This window comes from Pollachius pollachius (genome assembly GCF_949987615.1).
Source record: "Pollachius pollachius genome assembly, chromosome: 17".
Classification (NCBI taxonomy): domain Eukaryota; kingdom Metazoa; phylum Chordata; class Actinopteri; order Gadiformes; family Gadidae; genus Pollachius; species Pollachius pollachius.
The window spans coordinates 9,784,351-9,804,226 of NC_136950.1; the positions used below are offsets into that span (position 1 = coordinate 9,784,351).

Below are 19,876 nucleotides of genomic sequence, written 5' to 3' on the forward strand. Positions count from 1 at the left end.
ATAAATGAGGGCCGTTTATTCAGCGAGCATTTAAGGGCCTTTATCCGGCGTTTTTGTCTCTGTTCCAGAGCACAAGACCCAGACAGATGGTTTAAAACGAGCCTCTAAAAATAGACTTCTAAAGACTCCTCAGAGACACACAACCACCTGCCATCCCCCCCCCCCCCCCCAACCAGCCTCCCAAACCAGCCTCCAAACAAGCCTCCAAACCAGCCTCCTCTCGTTGTCGTGACAGCATCCCCGTGACAACGCTGAGAGGCTGGGTCTAACGCTGAGGTGTCTGGGGCGACTGTTTGTGTTTGATAGTGATGTCCGCTGGTCGATTAATTTAGCTCAGAACATTGTCAGCCTATTTCAGTTGATTTAGCTATATATTTCATGACTGAAGCTGGGTAGTTTGATTCTAATCCAGGGTATACAAACCCAATTGTTTCCACTAAGGGTTGGGTTTAAGTGTGTGTTTTTTGGTTCTGGGTATAAGGGTTCGATTTTAAAGTTTGGTTGTAGGTAATGGATAGGTTTTTGTTTAGATTTGAGGTAAGGTTTAAGGCTTCAGTTAAAGTTAACGGTTTAAATTCATGGACTTCTTGGAGTACTTATATTAAATATCTGATAATTGAATATAAGTAGATTAAAAGTAGAATCCAGCTAGACATTGGGGATGAAACTTAAGACACTGTTGCTTGGAGTCAGTATACACAAGACAGTTGTTTAGAATTCTAATGCATATATTTGTATTGATCACTTTTCATATTGTTTTATAATTGTATCTGTAATATAACACCAAGTAAACAAAATGCAGTACAGTGTTATGAAACACATACAGTACATATGTACATACACACGTACACACACACACATACAAACAAACACATACATTATGTGCATAATTACATACAGATGTACACTATTCATTTTATTTCAGATGCACTGCAGTTGTATTCTATTTGAATCTGCAGTTGAGTTTCAGATGTAAACAAAGCTTGGTGTCCATAGTAACCAAGCTGATTTGGTTGCCTTGATACGCAGCACACTGAGTTTTATTTACGGCTGTGATGATGCACACCGTTACCCACCATTGTTTAGGCAGCCATGTCGTCACTGTTATGGCAACGTAGGGTGCTGCAATACTCATTCTCTCTCACTGCCACACACACAAACTCTCTCTCTCTCTCTCTCTCTCTCTCTCTCTCACTCAATCTCAGTCTCTCAGGGAATTTAATGGTCTATATCAGTCATTCTGGTTGCTATTGGTTTCCCGTGGTCTCTACTTGTCTCTTCTGCTCAAACCTTATCTCCCTATTAGTCCATAGTAGACTTTGCTGGTCTCTCTTGGTTTATATATATTCATCAGTCTCACCTCCTATCTCTCTCCTACTCTCTACTGGACTCCCTCTTGGACTCTACTGGCTTCTACTGGTCTCTACTTGTCTCCCTCTTGGTCTCTACTGGTCTCTTCTGATCCCTACCCTTCTGCCTCTTGGTCTCTACTGCTCTCTTCTGGTCTCACCTTGCCTCTTCTGGTCTCCACTGGCCTCACCTACTCACTGGATTATACTGGTCTCAGATCTCTAGAAGAGATGGTCTCCCTATTGGTCTAAACTGGTCTCAATTTGTCTTTGCTGGTCTTCACTGTTCTCTACTGGTATCTGCTGGTCTCTTCTTGTATGTACTGGTTCATACAGGTCTCTTCTGATCCCCACTGTTCTCCCTCCTGGCCTCAACATACAGTTTAAATAGAGACAAAATTAAACATATGTTTAACGATAAGCTTTATTTATAATATTACTATAAAGAAAAGGCATATTTTCTCACATCACATGATTTCTCTGAGCTGTTTGCTAGCTACACATTGTAGAAGTGTGGTTGTTTTAATTCACCACCTTAGTCTTTATCACATTCCCCTCCTCAAAATCTCCTCCTCAACCTCCTCCAACTCCCTCGCCCCTCACCCCCTCCCAACCTCACTCGGGGAACTATCCAATCAGAAGAGAGGAGAGAGAGGGGTGATTGATGAGATTGTAGATTATGGTTCAAAGTTGAAGATCTTTCTCCAGGAGGTGACAGGGTCACACGGTGGCATCGGTAACAGACACAAAATAATGTTTTTGAAATTTCCCGTCCGAAATAGACTTAAGAGCTATTTGAAGCGGCCAAAAAAACACAGCCGCTACAGTCATGCGTCGTTTGCTTTGGGATTTACAGTCAGCTGCTGTAGCACAACATCAACGGACCGACAGACAGAGAGATAAACAGACAGTCAGACACACAGGCACAGACGGGCCCAGTGCGTCTTGTTGGGCTGCTGCTAAAACCAGGAGCCGAATCCACCGAAGCGGGGGAGGAGTCTCCTCCTCCGGGAGTCTGGTTCCTTTAAGCACAACTTCTTCCTCCTAGTATCCAGATACCCTGCACACATACACACACACGCACACACACACACACACACACACACACACACACGCACACACACACACACACACACACACACACACACACACACACACACACACACGCACACACACACACACACACACACACAGACAAACGTGACAAAAAAAACTGAGGTGGCGGAGCTTGGGACATGTGTGTGCTGCATGTGTGTGTGTGTGTGTGTGTGTGTGTGTGTGTGTGTGTGTGTGTGTGTGTGTGTGTGTGTGTGTGTGTGTGTGTGTGTATGTCTGTGTTTTCCGACCTCTGCTGTGGTTCTCCTCCTCTCCTCTGGGGTCGAAGGTTGAGTGTCTGAGAAGGAGCTGGGGGGGAGGGGGAAGGGGGAGGAAGGGAACCGGTCTCCAAAAGCCCCCCAACACATCCTCCTCTTCTACATCTGAGAGAAACAGAGAAAAAAATAACTCCTATGCTTAACACTACCACAACGTATAAACGTTGATCCATTTTTTTATTGCATGGTATTTTTTGACTTACTTATTTATTATTTTATGCAATGTCTCCATCTAGTGGACACTACTGGTAATACACCCACGCTCCAAACGCCATGGAATAGTCATAGAATGCCCGTCAAAATGTCGATGCTATCGTTGCAGTCTTTCGTTCATTATCATTTAATATGGATAATGTATCGAGGGCGGGCAAGTTTTCATAGAGTGAGATTTGAGCGGCATATTTGTTTTGGGGCCGTTCGGTGTGGCCACCACGCGCTGAAGATATGTCATATTAGACTACACCCATTTCCCAAGTTGTATAACTTCAAATTCTTACCCAAACCATCGAAAAATTATAGGTGGTCATAATCACTATTGACCACCGGGTATAGGACTATTTTTTACAGCCTCCGATATACCTGTTGGTTGGGTTGCTGGTGCTTTATGCGTTCAGAAGAGCTCTGCACTGTTTTAACCGAGGCAAATCGTAGGCTATAGCCTATATAAAAGGTTATTATAATTCAAAGGTTCGCGTAATAGCTTAATAGCGTGTAATTTGAGAAAAAAAATAGGGGGGGGGGGGGGGGGGGTGGCGGCGTGGCGTGGGATTGTGTGCACGGGCTCATTGGTCTGAAGCGCAATGAGTGAGTTGTCAGCTCTCATGTAGCCTATTGCAACTATTATCAAACTTGGTCAAATTCATAAATTAACGTTATCGTTTGGTTAAAGATGTGAATGAAATCCTTTGTTTATTCTTTCAGACAATATAATGCTGCTCACGTTTTATTCTTACAGTGTGGAAGATGATTAGGTCCACATGTGATCATTCTTTTGTAGTTCTGACTTCAATCTCAGAATTCTGATTTTAATTTGATTTTGAAAAAGAATAATAATCACATGTGACCATAATCCTTCAATATTAAGGACTACAAATACCGTATATTTTCGTAGCTTACTTTCGCTGAAAAGGGCCATGTCGTTTCTATCCAGGAGAGAGCATGGTTGTACCATTAACAAACGGTGCCGCCTGCGTTTCAAATATTCCTTTTTAAAAGCACCTGAAACTAAATATAGCAATTAAATAATAATACATAATACAATCATTTCATTCGACCCGAATGAATAGATTGGACAGGCTTATTACATGCCTGCGACAGCATCAGATACCGCATCAGATACCGGATTGTATTCTTTATTTCGTCAGAGCATTTGATATATCCTTTTTGTTTGTTGATGGGATGTTAAGAGAATTTAAACACATCAGATTCCCTGCCTTAGTTTGAACTTTAAATTAAAATACTTTATTAAATGTGGCAATCCCACAACTTTTCAGTCACTGCTAGGACAGCTGCCCACTGCAGCTCCAGCTAGGTTTGGATGGACCACTTAGAGGAATAAACTGTGAATGGAGCGTTTTGCAGCTGAACTTCATTGTGCACGAACCAACATGACTGCCCATCCCCTGTCTGCCGTGGGCAAATTCCATACAGACATACGCTCATCAAACATAAACACACACACATACGCACCCAAACACACACACATACATGCACACACACACACACACACACACACACACACACACACACACACCAATACACACACACACACACACACACCAATACACAAATGTCCACAAATGTACTTAATCTCAGACACTAATTCTATCTTGTCCAACGGCTTTTCCGACTAAAGGTCAATCTTTGCCCTCCCAGCGATATCCAAAATGTCACTGCCACAGATTGCATTTAATTACAGGGGGGCATGGTGGTTAGAAGACAAAGAGTTGAACTTCATTTAGCATGAGTGAGGACGAGAGGCGCCAGGTAGCTCCAATACCTGCACATGAAACTCCTTTACCTGCCCTGATAGCTCCTATATATTCCCATTGCTCCTATACCTGCACATCCTCTATACCTGCCAGCACTAACCATAACGCCCAGACAGATCTGCACAACAAATCTGTAAATCATCCTAATGAACTGTGATACAAGGTCACACATGTTTCGGTTCAAGCTTTCCCCCTCTTCCTCTAGTGTGTTCCTGTGAAGCCCTGTCAGAGGAATGATAGTCTAGTAGTGGTCAGAGTGTTTGAATCCTAGCTGAAGGATTTTGGATTCAATCCCCAGGGGCTGCAGTCAAACCCTGACCAGGATGCACCCCAATTGTGGGGTGCATACTGTGACTCATTTGGATAAAGCTTCTGGTTACTCCCTACTGTGACTCATTTGGATAAAGCTTCTGGTTAATGGCTGAATAGTTTATAGTTAAATCAACTTTTTCACAAATTCACTCTTAAAAACAACAAACTGATAAGGTGATTCAGAAGAAATGTGATAATATTGTATAGTTCTGGTTTTAAAGTAGTTTAAACTGTTAAACATAATGAGTGGGAGATGATGGGGATGATGATGTCAAGCTGTAGTGAGGTCGTGGTGGTGGTAGGGAATATATATATTCCCTATTTTAACTTTAGATTATACTTGTACTTTTTATATGTGGTAACTTAGACCACTTAGAGGAATAAACTGTGAACGGATTGTTTTGCAGCTGAACTTCATTGTGCACGAACCAACATGATCACCCATCCCCTGGTCTGCCGTGGGCAAATTCCATAAACACATATTAACTAAACAAAAAAAACACACACATACACGATCAACACACTCATTCACATTTGTACACAAATGATCACACGCACACACACAAGTGCCCTTTATCTCAGATACACATTGTATTTTGCTCGTCACTTAATGGATTTGTCTACTAAAGGTCATTCTTTTTCCTCCCAGCGAAATCCAAAATGTCACTGGCAGATTACTTTTAATTACAGGCAGGCATGGGGGTTAGAAGACAAAGAGTTGAACTTCATTTAGCAGACATGAGTGAGGACGAGAGGCATCAGGTAGTCTATATACCTATCCCGTTAGCTGCTATACTTGCCCAGGTAGCTGCTATACCTGCCACTTTCTTTATATATACCAGGTAGTCTATATACCTACCCCGTTAGCTGCTATACCTGCCCAGGTAGCTGCTATACCTACCCCTTTAGCTGCTATACCTGCCCAGGTAGCTGCTTTACCTGCCACTTTGTTTATATATACCAGGTAGTTTATATACCTGACCTGGTAGTTTATATACCTCTCAGTCAGTTTATATACCTGCCCAGGTAGCTCCCATACCTGCCTACACTTAGCATAAAGCCCTGACAGATCAGCTCAACACATCTGCACATAATCCTAATAAACTATGCTAGAAGGTCACATGTGTATCTGTTAAATGTTTTCCCTATTTAATAACAGGGGGCAAGGTGGTTAGAAGACAAAGAGTTGAACTTCATTTACCACACAAGAGTGAGGACAAGAGGGGCCAGGTATATACCAGCCGAGGTAGCTAATATACCTGTCCAGGTAGTTTATATACTTGCCCAGGTAGCTTACATACCAGCCCAGGTAGCTCATATACCTAACTAGGTAGTTTATAGACCTGCCCAGGTAGCGCCCATACCTGACCACACTTATAATAAAGCCCTGACAGTTCTGCTCAACACATCTGCACATCATCCTTATGAACTATGATTGAAGGTAACCCGTGTCTCTGTAAAATGTTGACCCTTATCCTCGAGTCACTGTGTAGCCCTGTCAGACGAATGATAGTCTAGAAGTCAGTGTCCCATCTGAGAGATCATAGTCCCCAGTATCTTCAGTCTAACCCTGAGCAAGATGTCCACCAACCCCTTCTTCCTTCACTCATCTGAAGAAGCTTTGGATAAAGCGTCTGGTTAATGGCTGGATAGTTGATAGTTAAATAAACATTTTTAAGAATTCACTTTTAAGAATAAAAGCAAACCGATGAGGTTATTCTGATGAATGCAAGATAATTTTATAGTTATTTTGGTGATTTTATATTCGCTAGTAATATTATTAAATAAAAACATGGTGAGGGGCGAGATGATGGTGATGATGGTGTTATGCTGGTGGGGTCGTGGTGGTGGTGAGATCGTGGTGGTGGTGAGGTCACGGTGGGGATGAACTGGTGGTGGTGGTGAGGTGACGGTGGGGATGAACTGGTGGTGGTGGTGAGGTGACGGTGGGGATGAACTGGTGGTGGTGGTGAGGTGACGGTGGGGATGAACTCGTGGTGGTGGTGAGGTCACAGTGGGGATGAAGTCGTGGTGGTGGTGAGGTGACGGTGGGGATGAACTCGTGGTGGTGGTGAGGTCACAGTGGGGATGAACTCGTGGTGGTGGTGAGGTCACAGTGGGGATGAACTCGTGGTGGTGGTGAGGTCACAGTGGGGATGAACTCGTGGTGGTGGTGAGGTGACGGTGGGGATGAACTCGTGGTGGTGGTGGGGGCAGCGGGGAGGGGAGCGTGCATGTGTTGATGTCAGGCAGCCAATCAAATCATCACACACGACATATGACTAACACAGGTAATGTTTATTATCCGTCCATGCAACCCAGTACAGTATGTTCATTTGTGTGCAGTGCCGGTCGTGGGCTAACCGTTGTCAGGGAAGCGCCAAAAAACATGCTCATGCATAGATGGGAAACAAATAAAAATAAAAGACCCCAGCAAACGCGAAGAACACACAGGTTAATACTTTATTGCTCAGTTCTATCCACGTAGGGTGGAGACATGCTGCTCGGGGTTAGAGACGGGTTGGTTAAGATGGACCCATGGCATTGCTAAAGCCCCAATCAGGCGCTGTACCAGTCTCGATTGACTTTTCTAAACCTAAGATTTCTAACCAGGAGGCAGGAAATAAAGGGATAATGGTACAAAATAAAACAATATTAAAATCAATACCAAGAATTAAAATACTAAATATAATGAATCTATTGAACAGTAACCGTTGCAATTGGAATATTGGTCGCTCTTAAAATGAGATGAAAAAACTATTTGGTCCAGTAGACGAGAGAGAGAGAGAGAGAGAGAGAAAGATATGTACAGCCAGAGGAATGACTCTCTAGTGGCATCTGGCTATACCAGCACTGCTTCCTGTTGTACTTTCTGTGGTTAGCCCAGGAGGAGGAGCCACTTCCTGTTCCGGAGGGGGTTCCTTCCTGTCCAGGAGGCTGACCAGGTGGAGGTACTAATGACACAGGTTGAGCTCCTCCGCCTTACCGGTGACTGTCACAGACGTGAGTTGACCATCCTCCTCCACCTCAATCCTCTCCTGGCCGTTCTCCACGATCCTACACACACAAACACACGCAGACGCGCACACACACACACACACACACAAACAGATGAACATTTGAATAAGCTTCATAACAAGCAAACGTATGCAACTACATACGTGTATCTATATAGGTGGACAGACCGAGAGACAGACAGACTGATAGATGGACAGACTGTACCTCCTGGTAGTGATCTTCCTGCCGTTGATGAACTTGGTGGAGGTTGAGACTGATTTGACATTCGCCCCGCCCCCGCAGCCAAAAGAGGAGATAGACCCGCCACCGATCCCCCCCAACTGGCCAAACGATGTGGACCCTAAGAGACAGAGAGGCAGGGTTAGAGTTCAACATCTGGGTTTGTGTTCAAACATCTGGATAAGAGTTCAACATCTGGGTTAGATTTTAAACATCTGGATAAAAGCTCTAAATCTAGGTGCAAATTTCGATATTTAAATCTTTAATATGGTTTAAACGTTGAACAGATTACAGTTTCATAAATCTACATTAGAGTTTACCTTTTAGATTAAAGGGGAAACATCTAGATTACAGATTTGAGGTTAAACATCTGGATTAGAGATTCAACATCTAGATTTGATCAACTGGATAATATCTCTACCTCTGTATTAGAGGTTAATTCTGGATTAGAGTGTAACAAATGGATTACAGCTCTTCATATGGAAAACATCTGGATTAGAATTTAAACATCTGGTTAAGAGCTCAACATCTGGATTAGAGTTTAACATCTGTCCCGGAGCACTACATCCATACAAGAGTTCAAAATTGTAATGTTTAACAGCTAGATTAGAGCTCTACATCTGGCCTAGAGGTGTGAGCAGATAGCGAAAGGATTGCCGTTGTGTGTGTTTGTGTGTTTGTGTGGTAGTACGTTAGTATTTACCAGAATTAAACCCTGAGCTGGAGCTGAAGCTTTGGGAGTAGGATCCCCCGGAGCTGTGGGTCACCCCCCCATGGTGACCCCCCAGACCCCTGTGGAGGACGCCATGACAGGAGTCGTCTGGGAGGGAGGAGGGGGTCACAACACCGCTATTACTTATCAAACCCCGATGGACCAACCATGAAACACACTATGGTTAAATCTACTTGTTTTTGGGAGGAAACACACCATATATGCTCAACCTCCTCTTTGAAAAGCTGGTCGCTTTAAACGTGGTTATATTTCTTCAATGATTGGGATGAATTTAGTAATCTATGCCATTTGTAATTGTTACTCAAATTTGTATGCTAGAGAAAACAGGTGTAAAATCCTACATCATATGTGCAGTGGGCAGTGCTTGACCGAGAAAGGGTTGAGCTTCTCTGACACTAATAGTATAATGATGTGTGGATGTGTGGAACGTGCTCTGGAAAGCAGTTGATTTTAATGATCATGTCCGAGAGAGGGTGAGGCTTCCTGTACACTTCCTGTATCCCTACGGTGTGTGTGGATGTGTGGATGTCGGTCTGAACAGCGGCTTATTTTGATGTCTGCGTCCGGTTGAGGATTGAGCTTCTCAGTATAACGACATGGTGAACAGCGCATTTCATACACAATTCTGCTCACTATATTGCAGTGACGTTACTAAAGGTATCACTAAGTTGCGCAGGGTCAAAATACGCCCTCCCTCCTTCCTAAAACTCTCAGCCAAAATATGTTTTTGATAAACCTCATGGTGTTCGAATTCCAGCTGAAACAGCGGATTCATTGACTTTTTAAGTTCTCGATCAAAACAAGCATTTGGAAATTCTCAGGTTTCAAACAATGACGCAAGTTGTACCAAACCTTTCACGTGTCAATGAGTATGTGCGTGTACAACTGCAAACACACACACACACACACACACACACACACACACACACACACACACACACACACACCCACACACACACACTAGCCTCCCTCCCTGGTGTTACTCAAACTACTCTTGTTTTAATACAGAAGCTATTTTTGAAAGCATTCCACCAGAGTGATGTAGGTCCTCATTTCGGTCCACTGTCTGCTCTCCATATTTAGAGCTGCATGTGCTCAGACCACATGCCTACCAACCCAGACCCTGTCCACAGCACCGGCCAATCAGAGAACACCACACCAACCAATCACTGCCCAGCGACCTACCTACAATTAGAATGTCATGTTCGCAATATTAGCAATACTAATAAGTGAAGCTATTATAATAGTACAATACTAACTACTATCAATTACTTTTAAACTGAAGTAGGCATACTAGCAATACTATACCTACAAGCAATATTCATATACTATTAAACTAGCAATACAGTGTTAGCAATACAACAAAGTGAGTAACTAATTTATTATATTTCATTCTGTCCAAGCTGGTTTCAGGACTAACACTAGTTTACACTTATAACATATTGATTACAGTGTGATTGTGTTTGATTGTCTTAACCATCCCTATGTTACTTCTCAACGTTAGCGTTAACCTAGCCTAACCTAGACACCCAGTTGGAAAAGGAGGGTTAGGTTTGGTTTTTGCATTCCTGGTCCATAATGTAAGGCTTTATGACAGGGGAGAAAGGTTAACGTGTAAAATACCCCGCTGTAAGTGAGTGTGCATGTATAGCATAGCGTTAAATCCATAATCACAGTGCGCGAATGCGCATTTGCAAAACTTATTTATACAGCTGTAGCAATTGGGCCTGCCTGTCATTCAGTGTGAGCTTCTTTATTCACAATTCCTTATCGTTATTGAGCTTCTACTGCCACCTTAAGGAATAATATAATTGTTTTTGGTGTAACGTAAGGTCTAATTCACTGCATATCAATTTGCTCTGATTCTGAACCTGCAGGCACCACACCCAACGGTTTACACTTGTGCTTGTACAGACACGCACGCATCTGTGACAGTTAGGGTAAGGGTTTATTACAGGAGTGAAAGGTACGGGTTAGTTAGGGTTTATTACAGGAGTGAAAGGTAAGAGTAAGGGTTAGTTAGGGTTTATTACAGGAGTGAAAAGTAAGAGTAAGGGTTAGTTAGGGTTTATTACAGGAGTGAAAGGTACGGGTTAGTTAGGGTTTATACAGGGATAAAGGTAAGAGTAAGGGTTAGTTAGGGTTTATTACAGGAGTGAAAGGTAAGAGTAAGGGTTAGTTAGGGTTTATTACAGGAGTGAAAGGTACGGGTTAGTTAGGGTTTATTACAGGAGATAAAGGTAAGAGTAAGGGTTAGTTAGGGTTTATACAGGAGTGAAAGGTAAGAGTAAGTGTTAGTTAGGGTTTATACAGGAGTGAAAGGTAAGAGTAAGGGTTAGTTAGGGTTTATACAGGAGTGAAAGGTAAGAGTAAGGGTTAGTTAGGGTTTATACAGGAGTGAAAGGTGAGAGTAAGTGTTATTTAGGGTGTATACAGGAGTGAAAGGTAAGAGTAAGAGTTAGTTAGGGTTTATACAGGAGTGAAAGGTAAGAGTAAGGGTTAGTTAGGGTTTATACAGGAGTGAAAGGTAAGAGTAAGGGTTAGTTAGGGTTTATACAGGAATGAAAGGTAAGAGTAAGGGTTAGTTAGGGTTTATACAGGAGTGAAAGGTAAGAGTAAGGGTTAGTTAGGGTTTATATAGGAGTGAAAGGTAAGAGTAAGGGTTAGTTAGGGTTTATACAGGAGTGAAAGGTAAGAGTAAGGGTTAGTTAGGGTTTATACAGGAGTGAAAGGTAAGAGTAAGGGTTTGTTAGGGTTTATTACAGGTGTGAACGATAAGGGTTAGTTTGTTTTTATTAGATGTGTGAACGGTAAGGGTTGGGGTTAGTTTGATTTATGAACGGTGTGCAATGTTAGGGTTAGGGTTGGCGGGTTATGGTTAGTGGGTTTAGAGGCCTTACCGAAGAAATCTGCAAACGGATCCGCACCACCGAAGAAGTCCCTGAAAACGTCCTCTGGATTACGGAATGTGAAGCTGCTACTACTAAAGTGAGCCTGATAGTGCCCTCCTGCAACACATACACAAGCAATAATCAATACATCAACACATACATCATGAATAATAAATACATCAACAAATACTGATGTCATGTTGGTGTGATGTCATGTTCAAGACGTCTTAATGTCCTACCTGAACTTCCTCCGCATCCCCCGCCCATCCTGCCTGACATTCCTTCTGTTCCACAGCGGTCATACTTGGCCCTTTGGGTGGCTGGGGCCAGAGGAGAAGGACTCAGCGGCGGCACGTGTTACACAGAACCTAAGGCTATCTTACAGGTACCCATTGAAGACAGGTAAATGAGATAAAAGGTAACCGGGACAACAGATAACCATGACAACAGGTTACCTGGGCCAACAGGTATTCAGGGAAACAGGTTACCATAGGCAACAGGTAACTAGGGCAACAGGTAACCTGGGCCAACAGGTAACCACGGCCTCAGGTCATCACAACAACAGGTAGCCAGGGCAACAGGTTATCATGACAACAGGCAACCAGGGCAACAGGTAACCAGCACAACAGGTTCATCTCTCACCGTCCGACAGCACCTCGTAGGCCTCTGCTACCTCTTTGAATCTCCTCTCTGCCTCGCACTTGTTGTTAGGGTTCTTGTCCGGGTGCCATTTTAACGCCAGCTTTCGGTACCTTTGGAAAAATTGGTTGTAATAAATCTGGATGTTGTCAGTATATTTCTAAATAAACGATATTGTGAATGTATTCTAGAGATTGTGTCCATTCCAATCATATGGTTGTATGAGGCCACAGAGGCACTGCTTTAAAACAGTTAGCAGTTAAAGCCCTGGAGAATCATCTGATCTTTTTTTAGGGTTGTAACCAAGACTACCGTAAACACACATGAGATGCAAACACACAAGGAGACACAGACTCACACGGGCCGGTCGAAACATATACACACAAAAAACCCTGCACATAACCTAGCATAATGACAAGGAGACTCACACACACACGCACATTAATGGAATGAATGCCAATAGTAAACTTACAGAGAGGGACAAACACACACACACTCACAGACACACGCACATTCTGTTTGGGTGAACAAACACACAGCTTAACCAACAGAGAAGGACAAATAAACACACACATGCACAAACACACAGGCTCACGCGCACCCACACACACACACACACACACACACACACACACACACACAGCAGAGAATACATCTTGACAGAGAGCGGGTTATGGCTCAGCAAAGTAGCTTAATGTCATGAGAACCAGTTTGAATGCTGTATCTGTTCACGGGCTTTGTCCTAACCTCCGCCTTTATATTGGCTTGTTCATCAGAATGAATCATGGGATTTTTTCGTTGGCAATACTCTGTCATGTTGTGCCAATCCTAAATAAGCATTAAGGGTTAGGGTTAGCCTAGCCCTTTATGCTATATATCTAGGTCCCTGCCCCACAGGACCCCAGACCACACCTGTGCCACCCTTGTCATGTGCACTGTCCTCCCTACAGCTCTTTGAGGAACAGGTTTAACATAAGAGCTGAGGGGGTGAAGACAGCACCCCTCAGTGGTACTCTGGCATTCCAGCTGGTTGACCCTGAGAACACGAAGGTCACCCGCATGATGTCACAAAGTAACCGTAAGCCTTGTGTGAGTGTGTCTGAGTGTGTTTATACCCAAACACAATTTGTGTTTCTGTGAGTGTATGTATAACCAAATACAATTTGTGTGTGTGTCTGTCTATCTTTCAGTGGCTGTGGGTGTGTGTGTGTGTGCGTGCCTGTGTGAGGCTACATGGCCAGTATTGTTAAAATAAGACTAATTTCCTCATCGTTACCTCATCATAGAGCACCCGACAGGCAGGCAAGGCGAGCGGATAACTTACGCTTTTTTGATTTCGTCCGCCGACCCGTTCCTCTGCACTCCAAGAATTATGTAGTAGTCCACCATGCTTCTGTGGGGTGTGTGGATGGGGGTGTGGATAGGTGCGCTGCGTCAGAAGTTAGGCTCCTCCTCTGGGCTCTACAAATGGAGAGATAGCGGAGCTACGTTAGTGACACAGTGAGATTAGCAGTGCGTGCGGTGAAGGGACTGTGGCTAGGACCGCTGTAAGCGCGGTGTTAGCGCTACGTCCCTTGGCAACGGTGGAGGAGAGGGCATCTTAATATGAGTGTGTGTGTCTGGGGGGGGGGGGGGGGGGGGGGGGGGGGGAGCACAGGAATAGAGAAGCTTTCGGCGGGACAGTCAGGTTACATAATGGCTCTGAGAGGGACAGCGCTATGCTGGCCTGGCCTTGATCCACACCTTCAGACACTCAGATCTGATGGGTGTATTAATACACATGACAGCATCAAGACCCATGACAGGAAAGACAGCTGCTGCTTGTTTGTCTTGTTTTTAATATTTTGAGACATGTTGTACAACGACAACATGCTACGTCACACGAGGCTGTTGCTTTGTTGTCCGTGCACATTGTATGGAATGACCATGTGGTGCATTTGATCATGAAAGAAAAACTGTTTGACCTTGACTTAGAAGAAGACCTCAAGGAGCAAGGAAGCTAAAAGTTTGGTGATTGACATTATGGATCTGGGTTTCATTAACTCCCGACCGCACACTGAGATCACTGTCAACACACCAGAAGGATCCCCAATGCTGATGTGCTGTTCTGCCTGTTATATTTGACCATTTCTGCTTGATAGGTGGTTTTAAAAAAATCATTAATGTATGTGCTCGGAAGAAGGACTGAGGAGCAAGCCAACATGTCCAGACCTGTAGAGATCTGAGATGAGTTGAAAACTCTCTCAGATATAGATTACCATATGATTAAACTGTGCTTTTAGAATGTATTTAAATATTTTAAGTTAGGCTTGGGGGAGAAGATGACAGTCCACTCTCTTTTTTTAAGAATTTCAGTACTTTAAGGTTGGCTTGATGGAAGGAGTATAAGGTTATACTGTGCTTTACAATGTATTTACATACTTTAAAGATAGCTTGTCGAAGTAATAGAACCAACACTCGAAAATCATTTCAATTCTAACGGCTATCTTGTGGGGGTATTTCAATGCTCAGAGGTTATATTAGCAAAGTATTAGATTATACTATGCTTTTAGAATGCATTTCAGTAGTATAAGGATTCCTTGACCAGATTAAACATTGTCCTGTTAATCGCTTGTGAGGACTTAAGACACGTAAGGACCATTGAAGGTTGGCCCTCACAAGCATTTGAGGAGCAAACAACGTTGAGTGTATCAGTGCGACTCGTGTTGAAGATAAGATAACTATGTTAAACTGGTGCACATTTTGTTCAAAACTTTGCTCTATTATGATTGTTGATCAAATTAAAATAATATAATATTTGTTCTTTCCAATTATTTATATGCAGATGCAACTGTTATTCGGATCCTACTAGCACCAGAACAATTCCTTAAAATCTGAAAGACAGATTTAGCCATACAGCTAACACCCAGCAAACAACCAGTGAGCTAGTTCAGCTTGCTAAATATAACCTGTGACCTTTGCTGCCTGAGACTGCTGGTGAGTAAATTAAAGCTTTGTTTTGATATGTGTTAGGATGGGTTGCTAGCGTTTGTGTCATTGGGTGTTAGGTTAGTTACTATAGATTCAAATTGAGGCTTCAAATAGTCTTATTTTGATGATTGCAAGAAATATATAACAAAACTTTTTTTTCCCTAGCATTTCACTCTGTTGGGCAGTCGGTTGCTTTTATTTCATTGAGCAGTGGCAGACATATTTGTTGTTGGCGAGAAGGCCTACACGGCGCTCCTCTGCACGCCATCGTATTTATCTCCTTAGGCACCGGAAAGCAATCTAAAATAAACAGATCCGGTTTAACCAAAGACTACTCCTATCTCGATTAAAAATATGATATAAGACTATAAGAGTATGGAAATCCCACATGTACAGTGTAAAAAGAAAAACAATGATTGACTGTAGGTATGCTTATAGACTGAACTCTCTGGTAGTACTAAGTATGTTCTCCTACACCCACTCCACTAACCTCTGCCCCTCGTCTAAGATATGCAATAAACTATGAAGAAAACAATATGGGCACAGTGTGTGTTTCTGTGTGTCTTGCAATGTATGTGGAACAGTGTTTGTGAATGTGTGTGTTTGTTTGTGTGCATATCACAAAGAGCTTGTATGGCCTGTGTATAGTTTGTAGTCTCTTTGTGTGTGTGTGTGTGTGTGTGTGTGTGTGTGTGTGTGTGTGTGTGTGTAGGTGTTCTCGTGCTCTTTGTTGTCTCAAGCATTCCGCACAAAGTGTTTGTTTGTGTGGGTGTGTATGTGTGTGTTTGTGTGTGTGTGTGTGTGTGTGTGTGTGTGTGTGCGTGTGTGTGTGTGTGTATGTGTGTATGTGTGTGTGTGTCTTTTGACCCAGAACACAAGAGTGTCCTGATGAAAAGCGCCTTCAGAGAGAGAAATGTGGGTCAGCCATTACCCACAATGCTACAGTGCGTACCGGCTCTCAGACACTGAGAAGCCAACAGAACAGAACCAGGCGTCACCTGTCTCTGAGACCAACCAAACACACACAGGGCCTCAAACAACAGGCCACACTGGGATGAATAGAACATTCTTCTCCAACATCATGTTGGAGAATACTTTTGTTGATGTTGTTGATAATGTGCCTATATTGGATTGTAACCTTATTACATTGCTGACCCATAAAGTAAGCCTATACGCAATTTGACTATTTGTAATAATTGAATGGTCAAAGTTAATATCAAACAGACTTAAAAAGTAGGCTACTAATCAACGATTAACATCAACACCAACAGCTCCACTTGTTACCAGCCAATGCTCCCACACTCTGGAAACGCCTGCCACTCCACATACACTCTGCCCCATCCCTTCCAATGTTCAAAAAGGCCCTAAAAAAAACCAAAGACCATTGAGTGCAAAAGCAAAATAACGTCTTAATTTTGCATTTGGAAAGTTGCACGACGTTGCCAGCTAGCACCATTGTGGAAAAAGTATAATGTATACCTTAAAGAAATGTTATCAACCCAATAAGCATTGTTTGATAATGCGCAAGTTACGTATCTTTAAATAAATTAAATATAAAGCAAACGTTTACAATAGAAAATAGCTGTTCTGGACTCACCTGCAGTTTAAGTAAAGAGCTGCAGCGGTGGCTGAAGACCAGAGCGCCCAGAAGATGTGTTGATACGCTGAGAAAAGTAGTTCTCTTGGTTCGACAATAGGCCGACTATATTATTATAAGTCAGAGTTTCTTACTAGAGAGTTGAAACTTTATTTTTTATAAAAAAAATGTATAGGTTGAATATAGGGTTTGTTTTAAAATGCGGTTAACTATGTTGTGTTAACCATTTCGCCAAATGTGGGTCGAATCCGTTATGGGTCGTGTTATAACATGACCGAATGGGTCTTTGTCGAAAATGGGTCAAGTGATGACATCACGTCCATGTTACCTTGACCTGGACCCTGGTCGTCAAACATTTGGTTGGGACAACTATCCTCAGAAACAGTCCTCTCCTCGGAGCCGATCCCTGTGTCAACACACCTGACAGCAGGAATGCGATTCTGAAAGCAGGTACAGGGAGGCTTCTCCTCCCTGTACGCCCTGTCGTTAAAAGATAAGCAGAGAACTCTGGTGCGTACCGCTTCACCTGAAGGGGTCCCTGAGGGCTCTGCCTCTGGCTTCCACTAAGTTACAGAACTGAGGGAGGTTGTTGAATAAATGCATTGCTTACTAATGTTGGGAACATCATTGTAGTGCCAAAACCGAACTTGTTCACTAGCCTCTGGTTCCGTAAACACGGTCTCACCCGAACAGGGGCGGTCATTTAAACACCTTCCCATTAAGCCTGAAATATAGTTTTAAGTTGTTTTTCACCTCGTAGTTAGGGTATGCTGACACTGCAACCCAAGTCGTATATGTTGTTGATGCATTTATTGGGACTAGGAGATAACGCTAATAAACTAAAAGGCTTATTACATATTATCATGACCATAGTAAGAAGAAGATGCGGTTAGAGAGCGACGCGGACACCAGGGAGATCAACTGACGCGACTGCGACGCGGACAGACGCGCTAGATGGATCAGCCTCCAAGCAGAAGAAAATACCTTAACATCAAACGACATCACGTTACCGTCCAGTAAAACTTACCTGTTCAAGGGGAAAGTCTCTGGAAGCGCTGCGTCTTGTGGAGTCGCTTCTCTTCGGGGTTCTTATAACGGCCCATCGCTGCGCGCCGCCAAGTCGCTCAGTGCGGAAGCGGTACTGCGCATGTCCCGAGATATCTTAATCTCCTCCTTGTCCCAAACTTGTTGTTAGACAGTCCCTGTTTTTCTTTCCCTTGTTAATCAAATGTACTTCTGCCAACTTTGTTGGACTGTTCTCTTGATTTTGTAGAAACACGCGTCCTCTGCGTTCCGGCCTCTTGCGCCATCTGCTGGCCGCCGAGAGAGGCGCAAACATTGCTGGAGGAACTATCGACATTATTATTGTTAGCAGGAGCCTAGGCCTGATCAATCGAAATCATCCAAGTGCTGGAATGCGGATTAGAAGATGAGAGACTCTTGTTAAACTTGTATTATTTCTGGCTCCAATATTTGACAAACTATAGGCCTAGGCCTCTTAATTTACAAATAGGCCTACTGGGCAGAAACGAATGAGCTCACATGTTAATAATGTGGATAAAGTTATTAGGGAATTATCCACTTGCCCAGGTTAATTACGTCTGTAAAGCCGGGTGGGTCATTTCAGTTTTAAGTGAAACGAAGATATTGCCCGCCATTGATTTGAAAGAGAAGGACGTCCCGGCCGGAGCGCGTGCCAGGCAGCGGGTACGAGTCGAGATGATAGATGTCTATTAATTATAGAAGACATTATGGCGGTCAATAACCAATTAAAATCGCAGCGCAGAGCCCTTCTTTAATCACATCCTCAACCCCAATGGATAATAAGAAAAGATAATCACATCCCGCCGCCATCAACATCATCACCATCACCACGGCTGATACCGCTAGTGTAAATGATTACAGTCTTATCCGACACGACATTCCACTTTCCTCTGGCGATGTATGACTGAACGTGCTTAACGTTTCATGACATCTTGATAGGCAATAAAATGAAACAAATCAAAACGCCAAAGCCCTTCAACTGCTGAAAATATGAACGGATCGATTTCGGCTCAGATGACAGACAAATGTGCCCTGTTGCTTTACCTAAAGTGATTATAACCGATATGAAATGAAGTTCTAAAATAATGGCGCTCTTACTTTTCCGTATAATTCATTTATTCTTCCAATGCAATTGTTTCTCCAATCAATTACAATGGGCAAGATTAAAACTAAACGGTGCAAATTAATTTAGGTAAAGCATAACGATTAGACCGCAAGATGGCGGTAGTGTCTGATTTATCAGATTCATGACCAGCGGGGATATGAATCGGCGTTTAAGTTGAGCATTAGAGAAGACCATTAACATTATGATGATCATCACCATGCTCAGATGTATGGTTATAATTAACCCGAATCTCAACTTCCTCCCTAAATTAGACTGCCTCAAAACTTTCATCCGAGACAGGAATTGGATGACACTGCGGGTCCAATGTTCTCTTAAAGTGCAGTCCACCTTTACGAGTGCTGTTGGTGTTGACTGTTCAGATAAATAAAGCTAAAAGCTTCAATTAGTTATTAAGAGGACGATGAGCGATCTAAAGTATAGCGCACAGACACACAGTGATTCATAGCATCCTGCATTAACTTTGTCAGAGAGAATTCATCACGGCTAATAGTCCGAAATAAATCTTGTAGTAATTGAGATGAACGCCTCATTTCAGAGACAGCTCTGCTTTTTAAGACCCAATTACCACTCAGTTTCCCTGGCTGGTATACAGGCTGGGAGGGAAGGAGGAGAGA

At 43.1% G+C, this 19,876-nt stretch overlaps 1 protein-coding gene across 1 annotated transcript; it reads right to left on the minus strand.

The window, feature by feature from the left end:
- Positions 1 to 1,818: 1,818 nt before the first annotated feature.
- dnajb6b (DnaJ heat shock protein family (Hsp40) member B6b) lies at positions 1,819 to 18,220 on the minus strand. The gene is made up of 10 exons (XM_079754495.1): positions 18,120 to 18,220; positions 13,850 to 13,986; positions 12,529 to 12,638; positions 12,126 to 12,206; positions 11,896 to 12,003; positions 8,966 to 9,082; positions 8,248 to 8,383; positions 8,012 to 8,082; positions 2,696 to 2,827; positions 1,819 to 2,409 (listed from the first exon to the last, which is right to left on the minus strand). Exons 2-10 carry the CDS (start codon positions 13,912 to 13,914, stop codon positions 2,309 to 2,311), a joined length of 921 nt encoding a protein of 306 aa, XP_079610621.1. The 5' UTR covers positions 13,915 to 13,986; positions 18,120 to 18,220; the 3' UTR covers positions 1,819 to 2,308.
- Between the last annotated feature and the right edge of the window lie 1,656 nt (positions 18,221 to 19,876).